This window comes from Arachis ipaensis, chromosome B2 (assembly GCF_059453495.1).
Source record: "Arachis ipaensis isolate K30076 ecotype BB chromosome B2, ASM5945349v1, whole genome shotgun sequence".
NCBI lineage: Eukaryota > Viridiplantae > Streptophyta > Magnoliopsida > Fabales > Fabaceae > Arachis > Arachis ipaensis.
In genome coordinates this window covers 10,285,496-10,303,434 of record NC_142437.1, presented here as the reverse complement: position 1 = coordinate 10,303,434, position 17,939 = coordinate 10,285,496, and the positions used below count along the sequence as shown (strand labels likewise).

The 17,939-nt window shown below is 33.5% G+C and overlaps 5 protein-coding genes across 8 annotated transcripts; 4 read left to right on the top strand and 1 right to left on the bottom strand.

Moving 5' to 3' along the window:
- The first annotated feature begins 987 nt into the window (after positions 1-987).
- Positions 988-4,371, top strand: LOC107624852 (NAD(P)-binding Rossmann-fold superfamily protein). The gene is made up of 6 exons (XM_088505369.1): positions 988-1,580; positions 2,227-2,386; positions 2,664-2,851; positions 2,934-3,057; positions 3,374-3,504; positions 3,890-4,371. Exons 1-6 carry the CDS (start codon positions 1,329-1,331, stop codon positions 4,019-4,021), a joined length of 987 nt encoding a protein of 328 aa, XP_088361495.1. The 5' UTR covers positions 988-1,328; the 3' UTR covers positions 4,022-4,371.
- A 314-nt stretch (positions 4,372-4,685) lies between these two features.
- On the top strand, positions 4,686-5,630 carry NDHS (NAD(P)H-quinone oxidoreductase subunit S). The gene has a single exon (XM_016327315.3). It carries the CDS (start codon positions 4,782-4,784, stop codon positions 5,460-5,462), a length of 681 nt encoding a protein of 226 aa, XP_016182801.1. The 5' UTR covers positions 4,686-4,781; the 3' UTR covers positions 5,463-5,630.
- Positions 5,631-5,966: 336 nt separating this feature from the next.
- LOC107624850 (protein THYLAKOID ASSEMBLY 8-like, chloroplastic) lies at positions 5,967-7,767 on the top strand. Of its 2 annotated transcripts, none has more exons than XM_016327313.3 (3): positions 5,967-6,479; positions 6,820-7,210; positions 7,425-7,767. In XM_016327313.3, the coding sequence occupies exons 1-2, from the start codon at positions 6,105-6,107 to the stop codon at positions 7,207-7,209; spliced, it is 765 nt and encodes a 254-aa protein (XP_016182799.1). In that variant the 5' UTR covers positions 5,967-6,104; the 3' UTR covers position 7,210; positions 7,425-7,767. The 2 variants fall into 2 exon arrangements, with proteins under 2 accessions (XP_016182799.1, XP_020971048.1); XM_021115389.2 differs by having other exon boundaries at positions 5,979-6,479; positions 7,335-7,767.
- Positions 7,768-11,103: 3,336 nt separating this feature from the next.
- LOC107624848 (disease resistance protein Roq1-like) lies at positions 11,104-16,362 on the bottom strand. Of its 3 annotated transcripts, XM_088505527.1 has the most exons (7): positions 15,566-15,916; positions 15,364-15,470; positions 14,587-15,095; positions 13,357-14,464; positions 13,003-13,275; positions 11,735-12,915; positions 11,104-11,416 (listed from the first exon to the last, which is right to left on the bottom strand). In XM_088505527.1, the coding sequence occupies exons 3-7, from the start codon at positions 15,078-15,080 to the stop codon at positions 11,332-11,334; spliced, it is 3,141 nt and encodes a 1,046-aa protein (XP_088361653.1). In that variant the 5' UTR covers positions 15,081-15,095; positions 15,364-15,470; positions 15,566-15,916; the 3' UTR covers positions 11,104-11,331. The 3 variants fall into 3 exon arrangements, with proteins under 3 accessions (XP_088361653.1, XP_016182795.1, XP_016182794.1); XM_016327309.3 differs by lacking the exons at positions 15,364-15,470; positions 15,566-15,916 and adding an exon at positions 16,224-16,362; XM_016327308.3 differs by lacking the exon at positions 15,364-15,470 and having other exon boundaries at positions 15,566-15,937.
- A 3-nt stretch (positions 16,363-16,365) lies between these two features.
- Positions 16,366-16,779, top strand: LOC107624849 (uncharacterized). Its single transcript, XM_088505528.1, has one exon. The coding sequence runs from the start codon at positions 16,366-16,368 to the stop codon at positions 16,777-16,779; it is 414 nt and encodes a 137-aa protein (XP_088361654.1).
- The last annotated feature ends 1,160 nt before the right edge of the window (positions 16,780-17,939 follow it).

Genomic DNA, 17,939 nt, shown 5'->3' with positions numbered 1-17,939 from the left:
TACATCCTTCAAGTCCTTCTTAAATCTCGCCATACTCGAAAATTGCATTCCAAGCTCAAACTGAACCTTTCCATATTCATTTTCTTCATTGAAATCAAGTACGTGCATGTTCTTGCCTTGGTTTGCCTTTTTTTCTATACTCCCAGTGGAACTCAGAATCGGACTCCAGCACAAATTCTTCTCAGCTACACTGCCTTCCTCCACGGTTCATGAAGAAGAGTCTTTGACTTCTGTAGCTATATTCTTCTTCAGGAGAAAAGTTCTTATCTTCACTCTACACACAACGAAGACAATGAAGAATAAAGAAAAAATCCTAAACAACTATGAACACCTAGATGATAACGCCTCTTTATGAAACGCAACGTTTCAACAAAGGTCCAGGAGGCGATTTGTCTCAATTATGAAGGAGAGAAACCCACGTGGACAAGTTACTGACACATCAGCAAGTGACCTGCTCGGAATCAGTTGCAGGGACTGGAACGTACATATATCAAAGTAGATAGGGACCGATTTGGATTTTTATATTTGTTAGGGAGTGCGAAGTCCATCGGACAAGTGGTTAGGGATCGGAAAGGGCATTTATTCTTAAAATTATAAAGGGCATTTATTCTTAAAATTATTATATGTGTAAAAAAATTTTCTTTAAGGATAGGAAGGAACTCTATTAAATATTAAATGTAATATTTTTTTTTTAAGATTTGTACGTCTTGATATGATTAAGCAAATAGCTTTTTTTTCTGGTATTTTTCAATTTAGCAATCTAAGAACTAATTTGTCGCAGATTAGAGCTCAATTTAAGGATTTGTCGTTAGTCAATACATTACTTCATGTATAAGGTAGGATTCAAACCTCTTGACACTTGTTTAAGTAAACTAATGAGCTAATTACTAGTCTAATCTAATTTAGTTATTTAAGCAAATCTAATTAATATCCACGGTAACAAATTAATAACCCTTTTTTAAGAGTTTTTTTGGACGTGTTTTCGAAGAGTTTGAAGGTCTCCTTACTCCTTAGATTGCTTAGAAATTCTATAAAATGCAATGAATTTCTTTTATATTTTTGTACATCAAAAAAAGGAAGTTCCATGAGTTTTCTTTTGTTGGGCCACCAAATCTAACCCAATGCAGATGAAATTCCTTTTCTTAGGGTCAATTTTCATTAGCTTCACCAAATTGGATTGTGAAAAACATTAGTAGTGATTGCAAGCGACAACACAAGCATGTGTAACAGAACAACGTTAACCGTTCCAATGCTACAACCATAAAAACGAAGCAGCGAAACACTCCAAAAAGTTTGCATTTGGAAGGAAACTCCCCAAAGAGAGAAAGATGGGTAAGAAGAAGGTTCTTGTTGTGGGAGGAACTGGTTACCTTGGTCAGCATCTCTTACAAGCCTATTATGCTTCTTCTTCTTCTTCTGATACCAATGGAAATGGAGTCTCTTCTTTCGATCTGGCATTCACTCATCACTCTACTCCTCCGCCAAAGCTTCTTCTTCATGCCATTCCCGGCTCCATTCCTTTCCAAGTTGATTTGAAAACTGGCGTTGGATTTGAATCCATTTCCAATGCATTTGGTCAGGTTTTGATTCACGCTGCTCTGTTCTCATTACTACTTCCTTTGCTGAATTTTGTTGTGTTAAGGGTTTATTTCAAAGTTGGGTGTAAAATTAGATTTTATTTTGATTTTGTTCTCCAGCTGGGTGGCATAAAAACATGATTTTGATTTATGAATATTGTTTGTAGGATTGAAGTAGTTGCCAGCTTCAGAAGAAAGAGTGTGTTTGATTCTGCTTTTATGGAAGAAATGATTTTGATATTAAGTTGATCTACGTTTCCTAGTGAAAAAAAATTATGATAATTTCTCCCAAAATCAATTCTTGAGGAGGGGGAAAAATTGTTCTTGTTGATTAAAACAAAACATGATCTCAATTGATCAAATTGGTTTTGGGAGTAGACACTAGAAAACCAAATACATGTGAACACTTTTTGGTATTTTCAGGCATCTTACATGAATCAAAAACACTGTTTTGATATGAAGCACGGTTCTCTAGACTTGTTTATAGCTGATTTTAGCAATGATTTGAGGATATTCGCCCCTAAATAGAAAACAATCAGACGAAAACATAAGGAAGAAGGATCTTTAGCTACCATTTCAAAGTATTTATATAGTGTATTGTGACTCATTTCATTTGGGACTGAAAATTCTGCCACTTTTCGAATTGCAGCCTGATGTTGTTGTTAATTGTGCTGCCATGTCAGTGCCTCGTGCTTGTGAAACTGATCCTGATACTGCACATGCTATTAACGTGCCATCAGCTCTTGTAAATTGGTTGCAAAGCTTTAAAGAGAAAAGCAGTCTTCTCATTCATCTCTCAACAGATCAAGGTAAGCCGAAACCACATTATAAAGATGAAGATGAAAGAGATGAGGTATAGAACTCTTTTGTAACAATTTGTCATTCTTAACTAAAAACTACTATCATGATTTTTCAATGTCGGAAATTTTGGCCGTGAACAGCATACAAATGCATGCTTTTTTTTTCTTCTATTCTTTTTGCATAAAATGAAGTGAATGAATCATTTCTAGCATGCAATTTCTTTCTTCATGAACTATTGTGTTTTCAAGTATTAGCTAGGTTATAATTTATATTTCTTCTCATCAGTTTATGAAGGGGAAAAGTCCTTTTACAAGGAAGAAGACATTGCTATTCCGGTAAATGTTTATGGTAAAACTAAAGTTGCAGCTGAGCAGTTCATTTCCGAAAATTACTCGAATTATGCAATTTTGAGAAGCAGTATCATCTATGGACCACAGACAGTCTCACCTGTTCCAAAATCTCTTCCAATTCAGGTGGATATGCAGTATGTGAACTTTGTATGTTATTAATTGATAATTACTTGATGTTATTAATTAAAGCTATCTGTTGATGCAGTGGATGGATGGTGTCCTTGCTAAAGGAGAAGAAGTGCAGTTCTTTCACGATGAATTCCGTTGTCCGATTTTTGTTAAGGATCTTGTAAATATGATTCTGGCTTTAACAAGGTTATGGATGTCAGGTAATAGGAGTTTTAGAACCAAAGCTTATATATTGATCAAAATGTTTTTTAAGTAAAAGAAGATCTGAATGAGAGATTTAGTATGCCATTCTGAACATTATATTGGAGAAGGGTTACTTCCTATCTATGAAAATTATTCATATATTATAACTGATTTACATATAAATACAGAATTTCATGTAAATATGATTTCCCTTGGCACTTTCATTTTCTTTTAGCCCTTTTCAAATTCTCTCCTTATTCTTTTTAAACTAATTTTGCAGCCATGATTTCTACTTTTCTGTTTTTTTTTTTTTTTTTTTTTTTTTTTTTCCAGAGGATAAGCAAATACAATTGCTACTCAATACTGGTGGACCTGATCGGGTGTCGCGAGTTCAAATGGCCGAGGCTGTTGCACAGTTTAGAGGCTATGACACCTCAAAAATCAAATCAGTGTCTGCCTCGTCGGTATGTAATCCACTTCATTTTATCACAATTTTCTGATGTAATTAGTAATTGTTTATTGACATTATCCCTGTGTAGATGAGAAAATATTGACCTCCTTAATGCTAACCGTTAATAAAATTTCAGACCTATGTATTCTGATTCTGTTTCATGGACTGTGCTTACTTGTTTTCTGTTTTCACTTTTTCCATCAAGATATCCGTATTTGAAAAAAGAAAAAATGAAAATGAAAATAGGAAACAAGACCAAAAATCAAACTACCAAAGATTGTCCTTGAACTTTTGATGCCATTTGAGAACTTCTTAGCCTGCCATGATATTTTTAACTTCTTTCTCTTTACCATTAAGTCCTCTTCTTGAGATGGCAATGAAATATTCTTATTTTTCAGGTTGATAGAGGTGTGAAGTCCCCATCTGACATATCAATGGATATTACTAGATTGGTTCAAACACTAAAAATTCATCCTGTTTCATTCAAGGATGGTGTCAGATTAACGCTTGAAGCTGAAGCGAAAAATTGAAGCAACAAAGATGTCCAATGATCCCTTGTTAGCATTTTGAATATTGTTGCCATAAAAGTGAAAACTATACTCTCTCAGCTCTCTGCCTCTCTTATTGGATTCTGAATGTTGTAAACTAAACATAGGTAAATTCTTGATAAATTTAAGCCAAGCAATTTGTTGTTGGGCATTGAGGGAATTAGTAAATGAGAAGTATTAATTTGTTTGTCAATGTATCATTTTTCAATTTTTGAAAAAAAAAGTTGTACTGAAATTTGTTCATGTGTTCTTGCATGTATAAAAAAATGTATATTGAACCTGAGTTGCTAAATACATGTCAAGTGAAGACAAATGTTTTTATGGTTCAATTATGCAAGACTTCTCAATGCTCATTATGCACTGAAAAAATATATAAATGAATAAAAGGGGTTGAAGGGGAGGAATTTCAATTTATGATGATGTTTAGATTTTAGTTTCTATACAAATTGAATCTTATTAATTTCATATGTCTAACAAAAGTTATAGTAAGTTATATGTTAACAACTTAACATCACTTTTAGCCTTAAAACTATGACTTATATACTATAATCCGGACATAATAAACTTTGAGGTCAGAAATAAGTTTGTGGAAGAAGTTTTTCTGATATTATTATTCTTTACAAGAAACAAAAAACAAGGATAAGGGCTATCCAATAAGAACCCTTGTGGTTGGAATTAAACCAAGAATCTTTTTCTTTCCCTGACATCATTAAGTTCCCTCTTCCTCATCAAATTGTTAAGAATGTCTTCCACCTTTGTTGCTCTTCATAGTTCTCTTCTTCAATCTCAGTTTCTAGGCCAAGATGGCCTCACTCATCTCTACCATTCCAAAACCTTCATTCACACAAAACCAAAAGCATACAAAGTATGTGCCAAATTTGACATGCTGCAAATCATGGGAGGTAGAGGACTATGCAATGGAGAAGAAGGCCTTATACAAGAGCTGAAAAGACAAGTTGAGAATCCACCATCACCATCATCATCAGAACAAGAACAAGAGAATTTAGCACTGGCCAATGTTGCAGCAGAAGATGGTTTTGAGAAAGAGTTGATGGGGCTAACAGGTGGCTTCCCCGGTGGCGAAAAAGGCTTGAAGAAGTTCATCATGGAGAACCCTCCTAAAAAAGGTGATGGAATCCAAAGCTTGAAACTTTCGATGGCGAAGAAGCCAAAGCCACCGGAGCTTCCTCTTCTGCTTCCGGGAATGATCGCTATTGTGAGCAATCCGAATAATCCGTATTACATGTACTGTGGCATTGTTCAAAGGATCACTGATGGAAAAGCAGGGGTTCTGTTTGAAGGAGGGAACTGGGACAGGTTAATCACATTCAGGCTTGAGGAATTGGAGAGAAGAGAAAAGGGTCCTCCAATGAAGAATCCAAAGTCTTGTGTTCTTGAACCGTTTCTTGAGAAGAAATCATGATAGTATCTTCCATCACCTCCTCCTTGTTGTAAAAGCATGTTCTTACTTTTGTATAATATATGTATATAGATATGCTTTTATTGACAATTTATCTAGAGGATGTTTGGTACGTAATTAGATTTCTCTGTGTCACCAAGAATTTGAATTGGAAGGTTGAGTTCTGAATCATCAAGGTTATCTTACATTCATTCTATAAAAAGTTGAACTTCTATGCATAACAAAAATGAACATGTACATATTGTATTGCACTAATGGTGCTTTCATCTAAAAATCGACCTCCTCCTCAATAAATAAATCACCTTCAATATTAAATACTAAATAGAAGATTCTTTTCTGAACATGTCATTATATTTCTGACCTGTTCTAAATATAACACTAAATAGCAAGGTAGAAACTCAGGTGCAGAGTGCAATCTACTTCACGTGAAGTTCGACTTCACGAACTTCACGTGAAGTTGATACCTGAGAATCTAATACCTGAGAGTTTTCAGATGATTTCAATTTCACCTAGTTTTTCACCAAATAGCAAATGTATTAGATTAAAAACACACCCACTCCTCTCTATCAATTTCTCACGTGCATGCTTTTACGTGTGTCTTCTTCACCTTCGTTGATGATGATGAAGTGAAGCGTGATACTGATAATGGCATCTCGTCGTTGCTTCACAATGTTGACACGGGTGCGTTGGACTTGGGTATTCCTTCAACACTGTACCACAACTCCCAACACCATCACCCACCACTCTTCTTCATTGTTGTTGAGAGTCTTTGACATTGCCAAAACGGCGTCGTGTTTCCGACACTACCACGACGGAAGGCCCAGAGGCCCACTTTGGAGAGGAAAGAAGCTCATTGGCAAAGAGGCGCTCTTTGTCATTCAAGGTTTGAAGCGCTTCAAGGATGACCACGACAAACTTCACAAGTTCATCAAAAACCATGTCTTGAGGCTCTTGAAGCTTGACTTGATCGCTATTCTCACTGAGCTTGAGCGCCAGGAAGAAGTTTCTCTCGCCCTCATGGTTTCTTTCTCATTCTCTATCTTCTCTTCTATTCGCCCTTTCATTGTTTTGTTGGTTGCCTGTAACCTGTTTGTTAGAATGTCTATTAGAGATATTGCTACTAGGTACTAACATGCTTTGTTCTAAGGTTTGGTTGAAGCTATTTAGTTTAATCAACTCTCTCTAATAGTGCCTCTAATGACATTTTAAGCTGAATAGTAAATCAAAGTTAATATCAAGAGAGTATTGATAAAGTTATTGGATTGGGAGCATGCCCTTTTTGCTGAAATTTATTTCTATATTGATACTTGTAGGTGGTGTTTGCTCTGTTAGTCTTACAAGTATGTTAGCAAATTTTCAGGTTTTTAAGGTGATGCAAAAGCAAGATTGGTACATTCCAGATAAATACTTGTATAAGGACTTGATTATTGCACTGGCAAGGGCTAAAAAGATGGACGAAGCAATGGAAATGTGGGAAAGCATGAAAAAGGAGAATCACTACCCTGATTCTCAGACCTATACTGAGGTTATAAGAGGCCTCTTGAAGTATGGATCTCCTGCAGATGCGATGAATGTGTATGAGGACATGAAGAATTCTCCAGATCCACCAGAAGAGTTACCATTCAGGATTCTGTTGAAAGGACTCTTACCTCATCCACTTCTGAGAAACAAAGTGAAACAAGATTTTGAGGAGATTTTTCCTGATTCAAGTATATATGATCCACCACAAGAGATATTTGGTGTACGCTGAGGTAGTTGCTTCCTTTTCACTCTGTTGTTTTATGTTCATAAGCTTATATTCACATACATTTTTTTCCTCTTGATACCCGTGACCACGTTTATGTTCAAAGTCTAACGTTAATGAACTTGATTTAGAGGTTTCTCAATAGCTATTGCGGATTGGTTTTGCATGCCAAATGCCTTTGGTGATTTAAGTATGCTATCAACCCCTTTCCTTTTTGATAGGAGCTCCTGGCCTTATGAAGCATTCTGGAAGGAGTTGAGTTGTGGAATAACCTGGGTAGTAGTTGAGGGCCAAGGCTGTTATGGATGGTGCTTCTTGTTTGAGCTTCATTTTGTAGATTGAGGGTTTACATTTACTGATTAGTCTTTGTATATAGTGTTGAGACGGATTGAACATAGATCGGTTTGGAAGATGTTGATGCTCTTTTTCAGTTTTATCGTTCATAATTCCATATCAGCAATGTACAAATTGTTATCAAAGGGAAAATTTTTTTTAGTATTTGCCGAACAGCATGATGGATAATAAACTTTTAAGCAATGGGTATGAATATTTTTCCTGTTTCAATATGTCCAACAATTTCATCTCCCTCTTCTTTTATTTCTTTTATTTATTTTTTTTTCACTGTCTTTATATTATCAATTGATAATTTAGAGAACATCTTGAAGGCAGGAATAATGGAATTTGATGAAAAATCTTGTTGACTGGCACTGCCATGTCTCTAATCTATATTCCAAACTGGTCTCAACTTAAAACATGTTACCCGAATACTGTTTCAAATAATAAAACTGATGAGTAAATATCGTTTTCACCCGAAATAGTATGAAATTTGTTTTTTCAATTATTGTTTAAATAATAAAATTTGATTGTGTAGAAAATTATCAAATCAAATTTGTACTCGGTAAAATACAAATGTTAGTTCTTAGTTAGAAGTTAGAAATAAGGACCAATTTTATTAGCTTGTTTGAAATTTCTTTCAAATTAAAGAATACTATCTAATTTATATAGATGCACTAATCTCCTACAGTCCTACTTACAATTTACATAAAAAAAGAAATTTGTTCTTTGAATTTAGCCGGAAAATTATATTTGTCTATCTTTAGTTTTCGATCAATTTTTCCTGTTTATTACAACTAGCGGCTCAGCAGGCACGACATGTGGAGCCGCTTTTTTATTGAGTTTAAAAAATTAATTTTATATTTTTATTTTAAAATTATAAATTTAATAATAATTAAAAATAAATTATAAAAAAATATTTTAAATTATTTAACATGTAAAATATTAAAATAATCAAATTTAAATTAAAAAATATTAATTTATTATTATGTATAACAAAATCAATATAAAAATTTATTGATATTATTTAAAGATTAGTTATTTATAAATATTATTAAATTTATTTATTTTTTCAATCTTATTTAAATAAAAGTAAATTAAAAAATTTATATTTAAAATATTTTTTATCTTTATTCATAATTCTAATAAATAAAAAAATATATTTCTTCAATCGTATCTTGAACTTCTTTAATTTTATTATTTTTTAAGATTTTTAATTTTTATTTTGATTATATTAGCTCATCATATTATATACCATCATTTCTCTTATCATTATTATTATGTTGCCGTGTTTTATTCTCTCTTTTTTTCTTCTTCTATTTATCCCAATCGCAATTAATTATCACCATACCATTATATCCCAACTTTCATTTTTGTTTATCACTTTAATCCATAACTACCATTGTGTTAACTTTTGAGTTATTAAAAATTTGCTAAAAGAATTTTTTTTTTCTTCTTTGATTTAGATATCTAGATGTATACCTTTTATATAAATCCTTATCATTTTCCAGACTTACTTGTTAAGTTATATTTTATTATTTTCAGACAAAATTTAAGATATCAAGTATTCAGATTTTTTGTTAATCAAATTATAAAATTTGTTAACAATTATAAAAAAATAATATCAAATATATTAATATCTTTTTAAAAGAGTAATATTATTTGGACACTACTATTTTAGCTACTATTAACATGTACAATTCAATATAAAAATATTACATTGTTGAATATTTCCCCTACTCTTAACACATATTTGTAATAATTGTTAATATTTCTCTATATCTAATATGTTAACTTCTATGTCTCTAACTAATACAATTTTTAAGATTTTCTTAAAGTTTCATTTAATTTCAAAACAAAATTATAATTCTTATATTGTTTTTTTTTCTAATATTTTTAGGAAATTAATTTTTATGTTTTTTAAATTATGAATTTAAATAAAAAAATCTTAATAAATAATAAATTATTAATAAATAAAAATAAAAATAGAAATTTTATAAGTTATTTAATTTTTTAATGTATAGAATAATAAAATTTAAATTAATTTAAGTATAATACTAAAATTATTACGTTGTTATTATATGTAACAATCAAGATAAAAATTTATAAATATTTATAAATTTATTTATTTTTTTAATATTATTTAATTTGAAGTAGATATAAAAATTTAAATCTAAAGAACTCTTCTTCTCGCATAATTTTAATTGTTAAAAGTTTTTTTTTTTAATTTTATATTCAATATCTTAAATATTCAATATCTTAAATAATCTTTTGTTCCATTATTTTTTAAAAATTTTTAATTTTTATTTTCATTATTTTTTTCTATTCTACATACACATATTTATCATTATTTTTTTAATTAAGTAAAATAAAGATAGGGAGAGAATACTACATGTACTCTAGGGGTGAGTACGGGTAGCGGGTACCCGATTACCCGTCCGAATCGAACCGAACCAATTGAATTGGTTCTGAAATCAACAGGTAATCGGGTCTAAACCGAACCAAACCAATGACTTTTGTTAGTGATTGGTTCGAGTATCGATTTTGGGAGTGCGGAACCCAAACCAATTCGCGAACCCGATCATATATTAATTAAATAAAAAAATAAAAAAAATATATATGGCTTTTCCATTAGACAATGATTATTCATTATTAATATGTTTAGATTTTAATGAGTTTAGTTTTTAATGTATTTGATGTTTAACATGTTTGGATTATTTCTACATGTTTATTGTACTTGTTGAATTTTTAAGATAAAAATTTGGTTTTTTTTTTTATGAATTTCAAAGTCATCGGGTACCCAATTACTCAAACCGAACCGATCCGTTCTTAATCGGTTTGGTTTAGTTCGGGTACATGTACAAAAAAATACAAATTCATACCAAACCGAATCGATTACATTTTGATCAGTTCGGTTCTAATTCTAATTTTACCATAAATCTAAACCAAACCGACCCGTGCTCACTCTTGTACTCCATAAAACAAGGAAGAAGACAACATGGATAGAAGTTATGTGTAGAATAAAAAGATAACACCATTTTTTAAGTTATGTGTACAAAGAATAAAGCAAAATTAACTAATAATTACATTTTTTACCAAATTTTAAGACGACAATTATATTAAACACCATTTATTTATAGGATTAAGATGAAAAAGCGGAAATTGGATACCAAATTCTCCTATTCCCTCTATATATATATATATATTGTTATAGATATTTAATTTAAAGTTCATTAAGATATTATAATAATATTTATAACAATATTATTTAGGACAAATATGGAAGGTTTATTGAATCAAAACCTAAGAAAAAATAGATTATTATTAATTAAATAAATATACAGGATTCTTACGTATATTTGGACCATTCGATCTATTACTTGAACCAACTCTACTATTATTATGAGTATTTGAATATTTAAAAATTTTTTATTATTAGCATGAAAATAAAAATAATTCATATTAAATGATATACTAACAATATAAATTTATGGAAAAGTCTAGGGGCCAGCAATTTTGTTAAATTCTGGCAAGTATGTAACCAGCAAAGAAAAGTGACTCATGTGATGAAATTTCACACCAATCTCACACCATTAAAACTATCATTGATGGCTATTTGATGGCTACAAATCACAAAAGTTGCTGGCCCCCTAACATTCCTCTAAATTTATTAACTGAAAATATAACTTGTGATATCTTCTAATGGTGTTGTCATATTAGTTGAACGTCTGATACTCTGTCGGTGTCGGTAACTGCCACGTCTCTTGGCGAGATGTTGCTGCCTCTATTCTTCGCTCATATTTTGTCTTTGTCGCCTAGCATAGTCTTGCCAAGTGGGCTTGACCACTTCCACGTGAATCTTCTATTGATATGTTGTCCACTGTAATTAATCAAAACAAACATATAAACATAGTTTTACACTTTTATTTAATGACGAAAAACAAATTATATTACATTTTACATTATATTTAGATGAAGTGAGAAGAATGCACGAGAAGATGGATGAGAAAATTTTTTCTATTATGATGTGAAGTGAGAGAGAATAAAGGAAGAAAGAGATAATTATAGAAGTTATACTGGATAGGTTATTAGAAAGGATAAAATTGAAAAAAAAGTTTTGGACACCAAAACAGGTTTTACCATTATATATTGTTATAGATAGATATATCGTTATAGATTATAGATATTCGGAAACAACCTTATATGTTGTGCCTGCTTTTCTTTTCTTCTCATGTATTTTTGAAGTGCTTTGCTTTGGTAGTAGCAGCGGAAACTATTCTTGCAGTAGGGAGATAGATATAATAGGATATCATGCATGTCCCCATGAACGGTGCTTTGCTTTATTGTTCCTTCTATGCTTCTGTTTTGGCCTTCACTTACATGCTTAGGATCATATGGCATGTGATATTTTAGTTCGCATGAAACCTCAACGTGATTCTGTTCATCCTTGGAAACGGAAAACACTCTTTTGACAGCACCCTCCTCAATCAGGCGTTGAAGGTCTCCCAGAAAAATAGTCAGACACAATTTCCGCGTCTCACAAATGATGTAATCACATGAAGAATTTAATTGGTTGATTCCATTGATGACCACCGAGTATCTGAACTCACACACTGAAGTATGCATGATTTCAATGTATAAAGAAGGTTCTGCAATAAGCAAGATTGTGACCTTTGGAAATCTTTCACGAAACCAAAACGAAACAGATGATCCACTCCCAAAATGGACGTGTTTTTCAGGCAAAACAATGCCGGATAGTGGATATTCTTGGATGACATTGTAGTCAATCATCGTTATACAATATGCTTTGGCAAAGGGAAGCATATATCCCTTATCCACTTCTAAAGAGGGAGATACGAACACTTTTGACATCAGGGCTTCTTCAGCTTTGTGTGGTTCATACAATCGATATCCTCTGCCCTTGTAATCAATCAACACCTCAAGTTTGGGTAATAAACTAATGCTGACTGGAAGTTGGTTGAGATTTTTGCATCTCCTCAGGAACAACCGTTCAAGCCCAATCAGACGGTGGATTGAAAATGGAAATTCTTTTATGGCAGTGTGGTCCAAATAAACCTCTTTGAGGTTTTCCATTTGTCCTAGTACTTCTGGAAAACTCTCAAGACTTGTGCACCACTTTAGGTCTAGAGTCTCAAGAGATGGCAAATTAATGGCACTTACAAAACTTTGGAGCTTGGAGCATCCTTGAGCACTCAACAAAATGAGTTTCTTAAGAAATCCAACAGAATAATGAACTTTAACTAAATTGGTGCAATTATCAAGACACAATGCCCTTAAGTTTGGGAGTCCAAAAAGGCTGGGTACTTGTCTTAACAAATTACAATCTTCAAAATTCATAAAACTCAAAGAACAAAACACCTGCAGAACAAAAACAAGAATTGTTGAACTCATGTAAACAAATCAAGAGCCATGAAATACATCACAATAGTATGAAACAATTACTACCTTGAGTGGTTTGTCGAATTTAAGGCAGCTACTAATCATGCTGAGTATGGAGAGCTCGGTAGGATTAAAACCAGATGGTAAAGATGTTGATGGATATCCGACCCAATCCAAAACCCGTAAACTATTTGGGAGATGTTTGGGACCTGTAGAAAAGTATGCATCCCCAACAATAAGAACTCTAAGATTCCTCATCTTCTGGAATGCATTCCCATTCCAACACACTTCTTTCTGTCTGCTTGAGTTCAAAATTATGACTTCGACTTTATCGGTACCCTTCTCAAGCATCAAACATAACCAGATCAGAACATTGTCAGAAAAGAAAAGGAAAACAAAATCAAGAAGAATCCAACATACCGTCTCATTTTGCAAAACTTGAAAAATATCCTCATCAAACCACAATCTACTACGTTTGCCAGGCTGAGAAGGAGATTCCTGTCTAACAATTTCTCTACCCATATCCTGAATCAAGTCATGCATTCTCAGACAATCATTTCTATCAATACTCACAAGAGATTTGTCAACCAAAACTCGAATGCCATGTTCTGGATGGAAACCATGTGCATGTAGCATTCCTCTGACATAGGACATTTTGTATTTGTTGAAGAAACAAGCAATGTCAAGGAAAATATTCTTCTCATCTTCCTCCAGACCATCATAACTTAGCTTAAGTATTTCATTAACCTCTTTATTAGGAATTCTTTCATATTTATCTAGCGCAGACTTCCATTCATCAATGCCTCTATTATACAAGTTGGAACCAATTACTTGCAGAGCTAAAGGAAGACCACCGGCATACGACAGGACACGGCTTGAAATTTTTGCATAACCTGGATCAACTTTGTTGCTTTTGAAGGCATTCCAACTGAACAATTCAAGTGCATCTCTTTTACTTAACTCTTTAACCTCATAAAACTCACTCACCCCATGAGCACTTAACAGATGCTTGTCTCTAGATGTGATAATGATTCGACTACCAAAGCCAAACCAATCATTTCCTCCAGCAATTGCCTTTAACTGTTTAAGATTGTCCACATCATCAAGTACCAATAGGACCTTCTTTCTTTGGAGCCTCCTTTTTATTAGTGGAATCCCTTTATTGACACATCCAATCTTAATATCTTTCTCTCCAAGTATTTCAGAAAGTAGTGTTTCCTGCAGCTGTACAAGGCCATGCTTATCAATCGCCTTTTCTCTGATGTCCGCAAGAAAACACAAACCATCAAATTGGTCAGCGAGCAGGTTATACACAGCTCGTGCAATTGTTGTTTTACCTATTCCACCAGTCCCACAAATTCCGATCATCTTAACTCTCTCACTAGAGCTAATTCCCATAATAGATTTCACTTGAAGCACCAGTGATCCTAGCCCAACTGGGTTGTCAGCAACATGTAAAGGAGTGTGATTGAGCTTTTCGGAGACAGTTCTAATGATATTTGTAATAAACTTATATTCTGTTTGAGACCTGCACATTGTAAAACTTCATGCTAAAGCTTATGAAATGAAAAACACTAAGAAAACACTAAGATTTTTTATATAATAATACATAAATATAAAAGGATAGTGTGACTGTGACTGGTATGGTACCCCTGTATGAAATGCCAACCAGACAAGTTAGCTGCTTCAAGCAAAGCTTTCCTCCATTTTTGCACTTTGCCCTTGTCATCTTGGTACCTTTCTTCATGTTTTGCTAAAGCTTCTGCATAACTACCCCTCTGATGTCGAACAACGGATGGATCCACATCATAAAAGATAGGCCAAACAAGTCGACCTTCTGCTTTCAAATGCTCAAGAATTGCGACAAGTTCATCCAAACAATAAGTTGAGGACGCATAGTTTTCTGAGAAAACAACTATGGCGGTCCTAGATTCTTGAATTGCTTTGAGAAGGGATGGCTTAATTTCTTCTCCCTTTCTAAGGCTTTCATCATCGATGAAGGTGTGTATTCCCTTTTGATCCAAAGAATGGTAGAGATTACCAGTAAAATTGTGGCGGGTATCTTGCCCTCTAAAACTGAGGAAAACATCATAAGTCCACTCACCGGTGAAGGAAGATGATGATATTTCTGCAGGCTGTGCCATGGGTAACTACAGTAACTGCAAGAGCAAGAACATGATTAATTCCATTGAATGAGAGAAAATTAATTAACAAGCAAGTTTACTTTGAACTTTATGTAACATCTACAATTATAAATTTATTACATCTAATATTACTCAATTATTTCAAAGATAATTAAAGAATGCAGAATAAGGTAACTTTAGGTACTCTGAGCTGATTTTTTATTATCTCCCAAACATTTTTGAAACTTTAATAGGCTGCTGTATGGAAGATGAGTAACAGAGTCACATAATAATTAAAGCTTACAATTACAAGCTACTCTTTCTTCTGTTTTCCCTCAAATTAGCTTCTAATCCTTTTAACCAATATTAATTTGAACGATGCAACGTCAGCAAGCTTAACCTATCCTTCAACTGCCATATATCATATCCCATTTAATTCCAGAAAAGACGATTTGCAGATTAAAATAAAGGGGAAAAAGAAGAGAATAACGATGATGATGATATACCAGGGTGAATGCCATGCAGGTGATTTTAACTGATAAAGGTCGAATTTTACTTGCGCCTCAGTGCTGAGAAGTGAGAAGCAGCTTGCTTGCTTCTCGGAACCAAGATCAACAACTCATTATTTGAGAAGTTTGCATCGTTGACTAATGACTAGGAAGACTTAATTGGCTAATTAGTTTGCTTTTTCTCCCTTAAGTATCTTCCATGTTTTTTTTTTGTTGAGTATTTCCTCCGAACTTGATCGGTTAAAGACTAATCGTATCGAATCTCTATTTAAAAAGTGTAGCTAGTCATAGTAGTCAATGAGTTACTGCCTAAAAAGTAGAATTTAAACTTTCAAAACTTGATTACGTGACGAGTGAACTAACCACTCCAACTTGGTTTCAGGATCTTCCATGTTAATTAAACTACCGGATATCAATAATTTGGGGGCTTACTTTTCGGTGGGGCACCTAAATGCAGGAGCTCCAAGCACCATCCTAATATATTCCTTTTGTATGGCTGTTATTGTAGCCGTACAGTTACTTTTCTATTTGCTAAACTATCCCACAAGAAATGAAATTAAATATGAGATTTGCTTTCTGACTATCATAATTATTAGTTAAACAACGAAGTCTCTATCTATAAAGATGGTTGGATCAAATACTGAGCAACACTAACCTCATTTTGCATTCGACCTTAAGTGCTCGTTTTCGTAATTTCATAGATACTGGAAGATGTTCATTTATGGTTCTTTCTTTGATTCTGCTGTTAATCTTGGGCGCTGCAATCCTCTGTTGCGTTTCCATCGAGAGCTACCACCATGAAGGTTCATCCCGTCGTTCCCCGAAAGTGCAACATCACCATTCAATTCAGTGTTGACGCCGCAGCTGCTTCCGGAAAGAAGCTCCGTCACCTGCCGCACATCTTCAGCCGCGGCCTGGAACTGCCGGTTTGGTCCGACGCCGATGTTGCCATCCAGGAAGCCCCCGATTGCTTTCACTTCGTTGTCAAGATCGTCGTCGGAGACAGTGGTCCAGTGGAGTTCTCCCTCAACGATCTCGAACTCGACATGTGGAGGTTCCGGCTGCCGAATCAACGCGACCGGAGCTTTCCAGCACCGTGTTCGTCGACGGCGAGCTCATCGTCACGGTGCCGAATGGCGAAGACGAAGAAGAGGAGCCGAGGGAGAATGTTGAGGGGGTTAGGCATGGGTACTGGGTGGGCACTGACGTAGAGTTCTTTTTAGTTTTTGCTAATTACAACAATAATTTTTCCTATTTTCATAGAGAGCCATGTAGCTTGGAGCACTACATATTCTTTTCCCACCAAAGAAACCTCCTAATTTGGGTAGCAAACTGTATGTAAAGTGAAATTCTCTATCAATTATTTTTATTGTTGTGATGAGAACAAAATGGATTGTCCATTGAACGGTTCAATCTTTTTTACCATAAAATGATCATGTTATTAAGAAAATTTATTAAATAAAGGTTGAAAAATAAGTATTTTCCATCATGCATGAGCTTACAAGTGGGTATCCATCTGAAGTAACAGATTTGGTTCACAAGATTCAGGAGCTTTTATCTCGTCCTTGGCTTGTTCACGTTGAATGGGTGTCCCGAGAAGCAAATAGAGCTGCGGATTGGATGGCTAAATATGGTGCCAAGAGTAACTCTAATCATGTTATTTGGTCTGAGCCTAGTGTTGATCTCCAACGAATCATCCGCTCGGATTTAGAATAGTTTTTGCTTTGTTTCTTTCCTTGTTTAGTCACCAAAAAATACATGTATAAATAGGACATTATCTGAGGTCATATACACACCAACAATCAATAAAAATTTTCTCTCTTTATTTATATATATATATATATATATATATATATAAATAATTTCTATTATAGTGAGATAAGAGTATTCATGAACATTAATACTAGAGTCTTTTATTTGTACTTCTTTATTTTATATTTCTTATTTATTTTACAACATGTTATCAGTACGAGACTCTGATTAAATTTTAGGAAGACTCTAGGTAACAAATTTTTATTATGTCGAAACTCTCTCATCTTGAATTTAATGCTCTTGATATATCTGGAAACAACTATTTATCATAAATACTGGATGCTAAAATCCATCTTGATTCAATAGATTTTAGAGATACCATTAAAGTTGAAAATAATACATCCAAAAAGAATAAAGTCAAAGTTATGATTTTCTTTCGTCGTCATTTTGACGAAGGATTGAAAAATGAATATCTCACAATAAAAGATCCTGCAGATATGTGGGAAGACCTTGAAGAAAGGTATAATCATCAAAAGACGGTGATACTTCCTCAAACCCGATATGAATGGACGCACTTGCATCTACAGGATTTTAAATCCATAAATGAATATAATTCAGC

Excerpts from the sequence above, each read along its gene's own strand:
- LOC107624849 (XM_088505528.1), top strand. The coding sequence starts at position 16,366 with ATGAAGGTTCATCCCGTCGTTCCCCGAAAGTGCAACATCACCATTCAA.
- NDHS (XM_016327315.3), top strand. The coding sequence starts at position 4,782 with ATGTCTTCCACCTTTGTTGCTCTTCATAGTTCTCTTCTTCAATCTCAG.
- LOC107624852 (XM_088505369.1), top strand. The coding sequence starts at position 1,329 with ATGGGTAAGAAGAAGGTTCTTGTTGTGGGAGGAACTGGTTACCTTGGT. Across the intron at positions 1,581-2,226 it reads TTTCCAATGCATTTGGTCAG|CCTGATGTTGTTGTTAATTG; the intron begins GTTTTGATTCAC and ends TTCGAATTGCAG. Across the intron at positions 3,505-3,889 it reads AATCAGTGTCTGCCTCGTCG|GTTGATAGAGGTGTGAAGTC; the intron begins GTATGTAATCCA and ends CTTATTTTTCAG.
- LOC107624850 (XM_016327313.3), top strand. The coding sequence starts at position 6,105 with ATGGCATCTCGTCGTTGCTTCACAATGTTGACACGGGTGCGTTGGACT. Across the intron at positions 6,480-6,819 it reads AAGTTTCTCTCGCCCTCATG|GTTTTTAAGGTGATGCAAAA; the intron begins GTTTCTTTCTCA and ends GCAAATTTTCAG.
- LOC107624848 (XM_016327309.3), bottom strand. The coding sequence starts at position 15,080 with ATGGCACAGCCTGCAGAAATATCATCATCTTCCTTCACCGGTGAGTGG. Across the intron at positions 14,465-14,586 it reads GGTTGGCATTTCATACAGGG|GTCTCAAACAGAATATAAGT; the intron begins GTACCATACCAG and ends TACAATGTGCAG. Across the intron at positions 12,916-13,002 it reads AATTCGACAAACCACTCAAG|GTGTTTTGTTCTTTGAGTTT; the intron begins GTAGTAATTGTT and ends TTTGTTCTGCAG.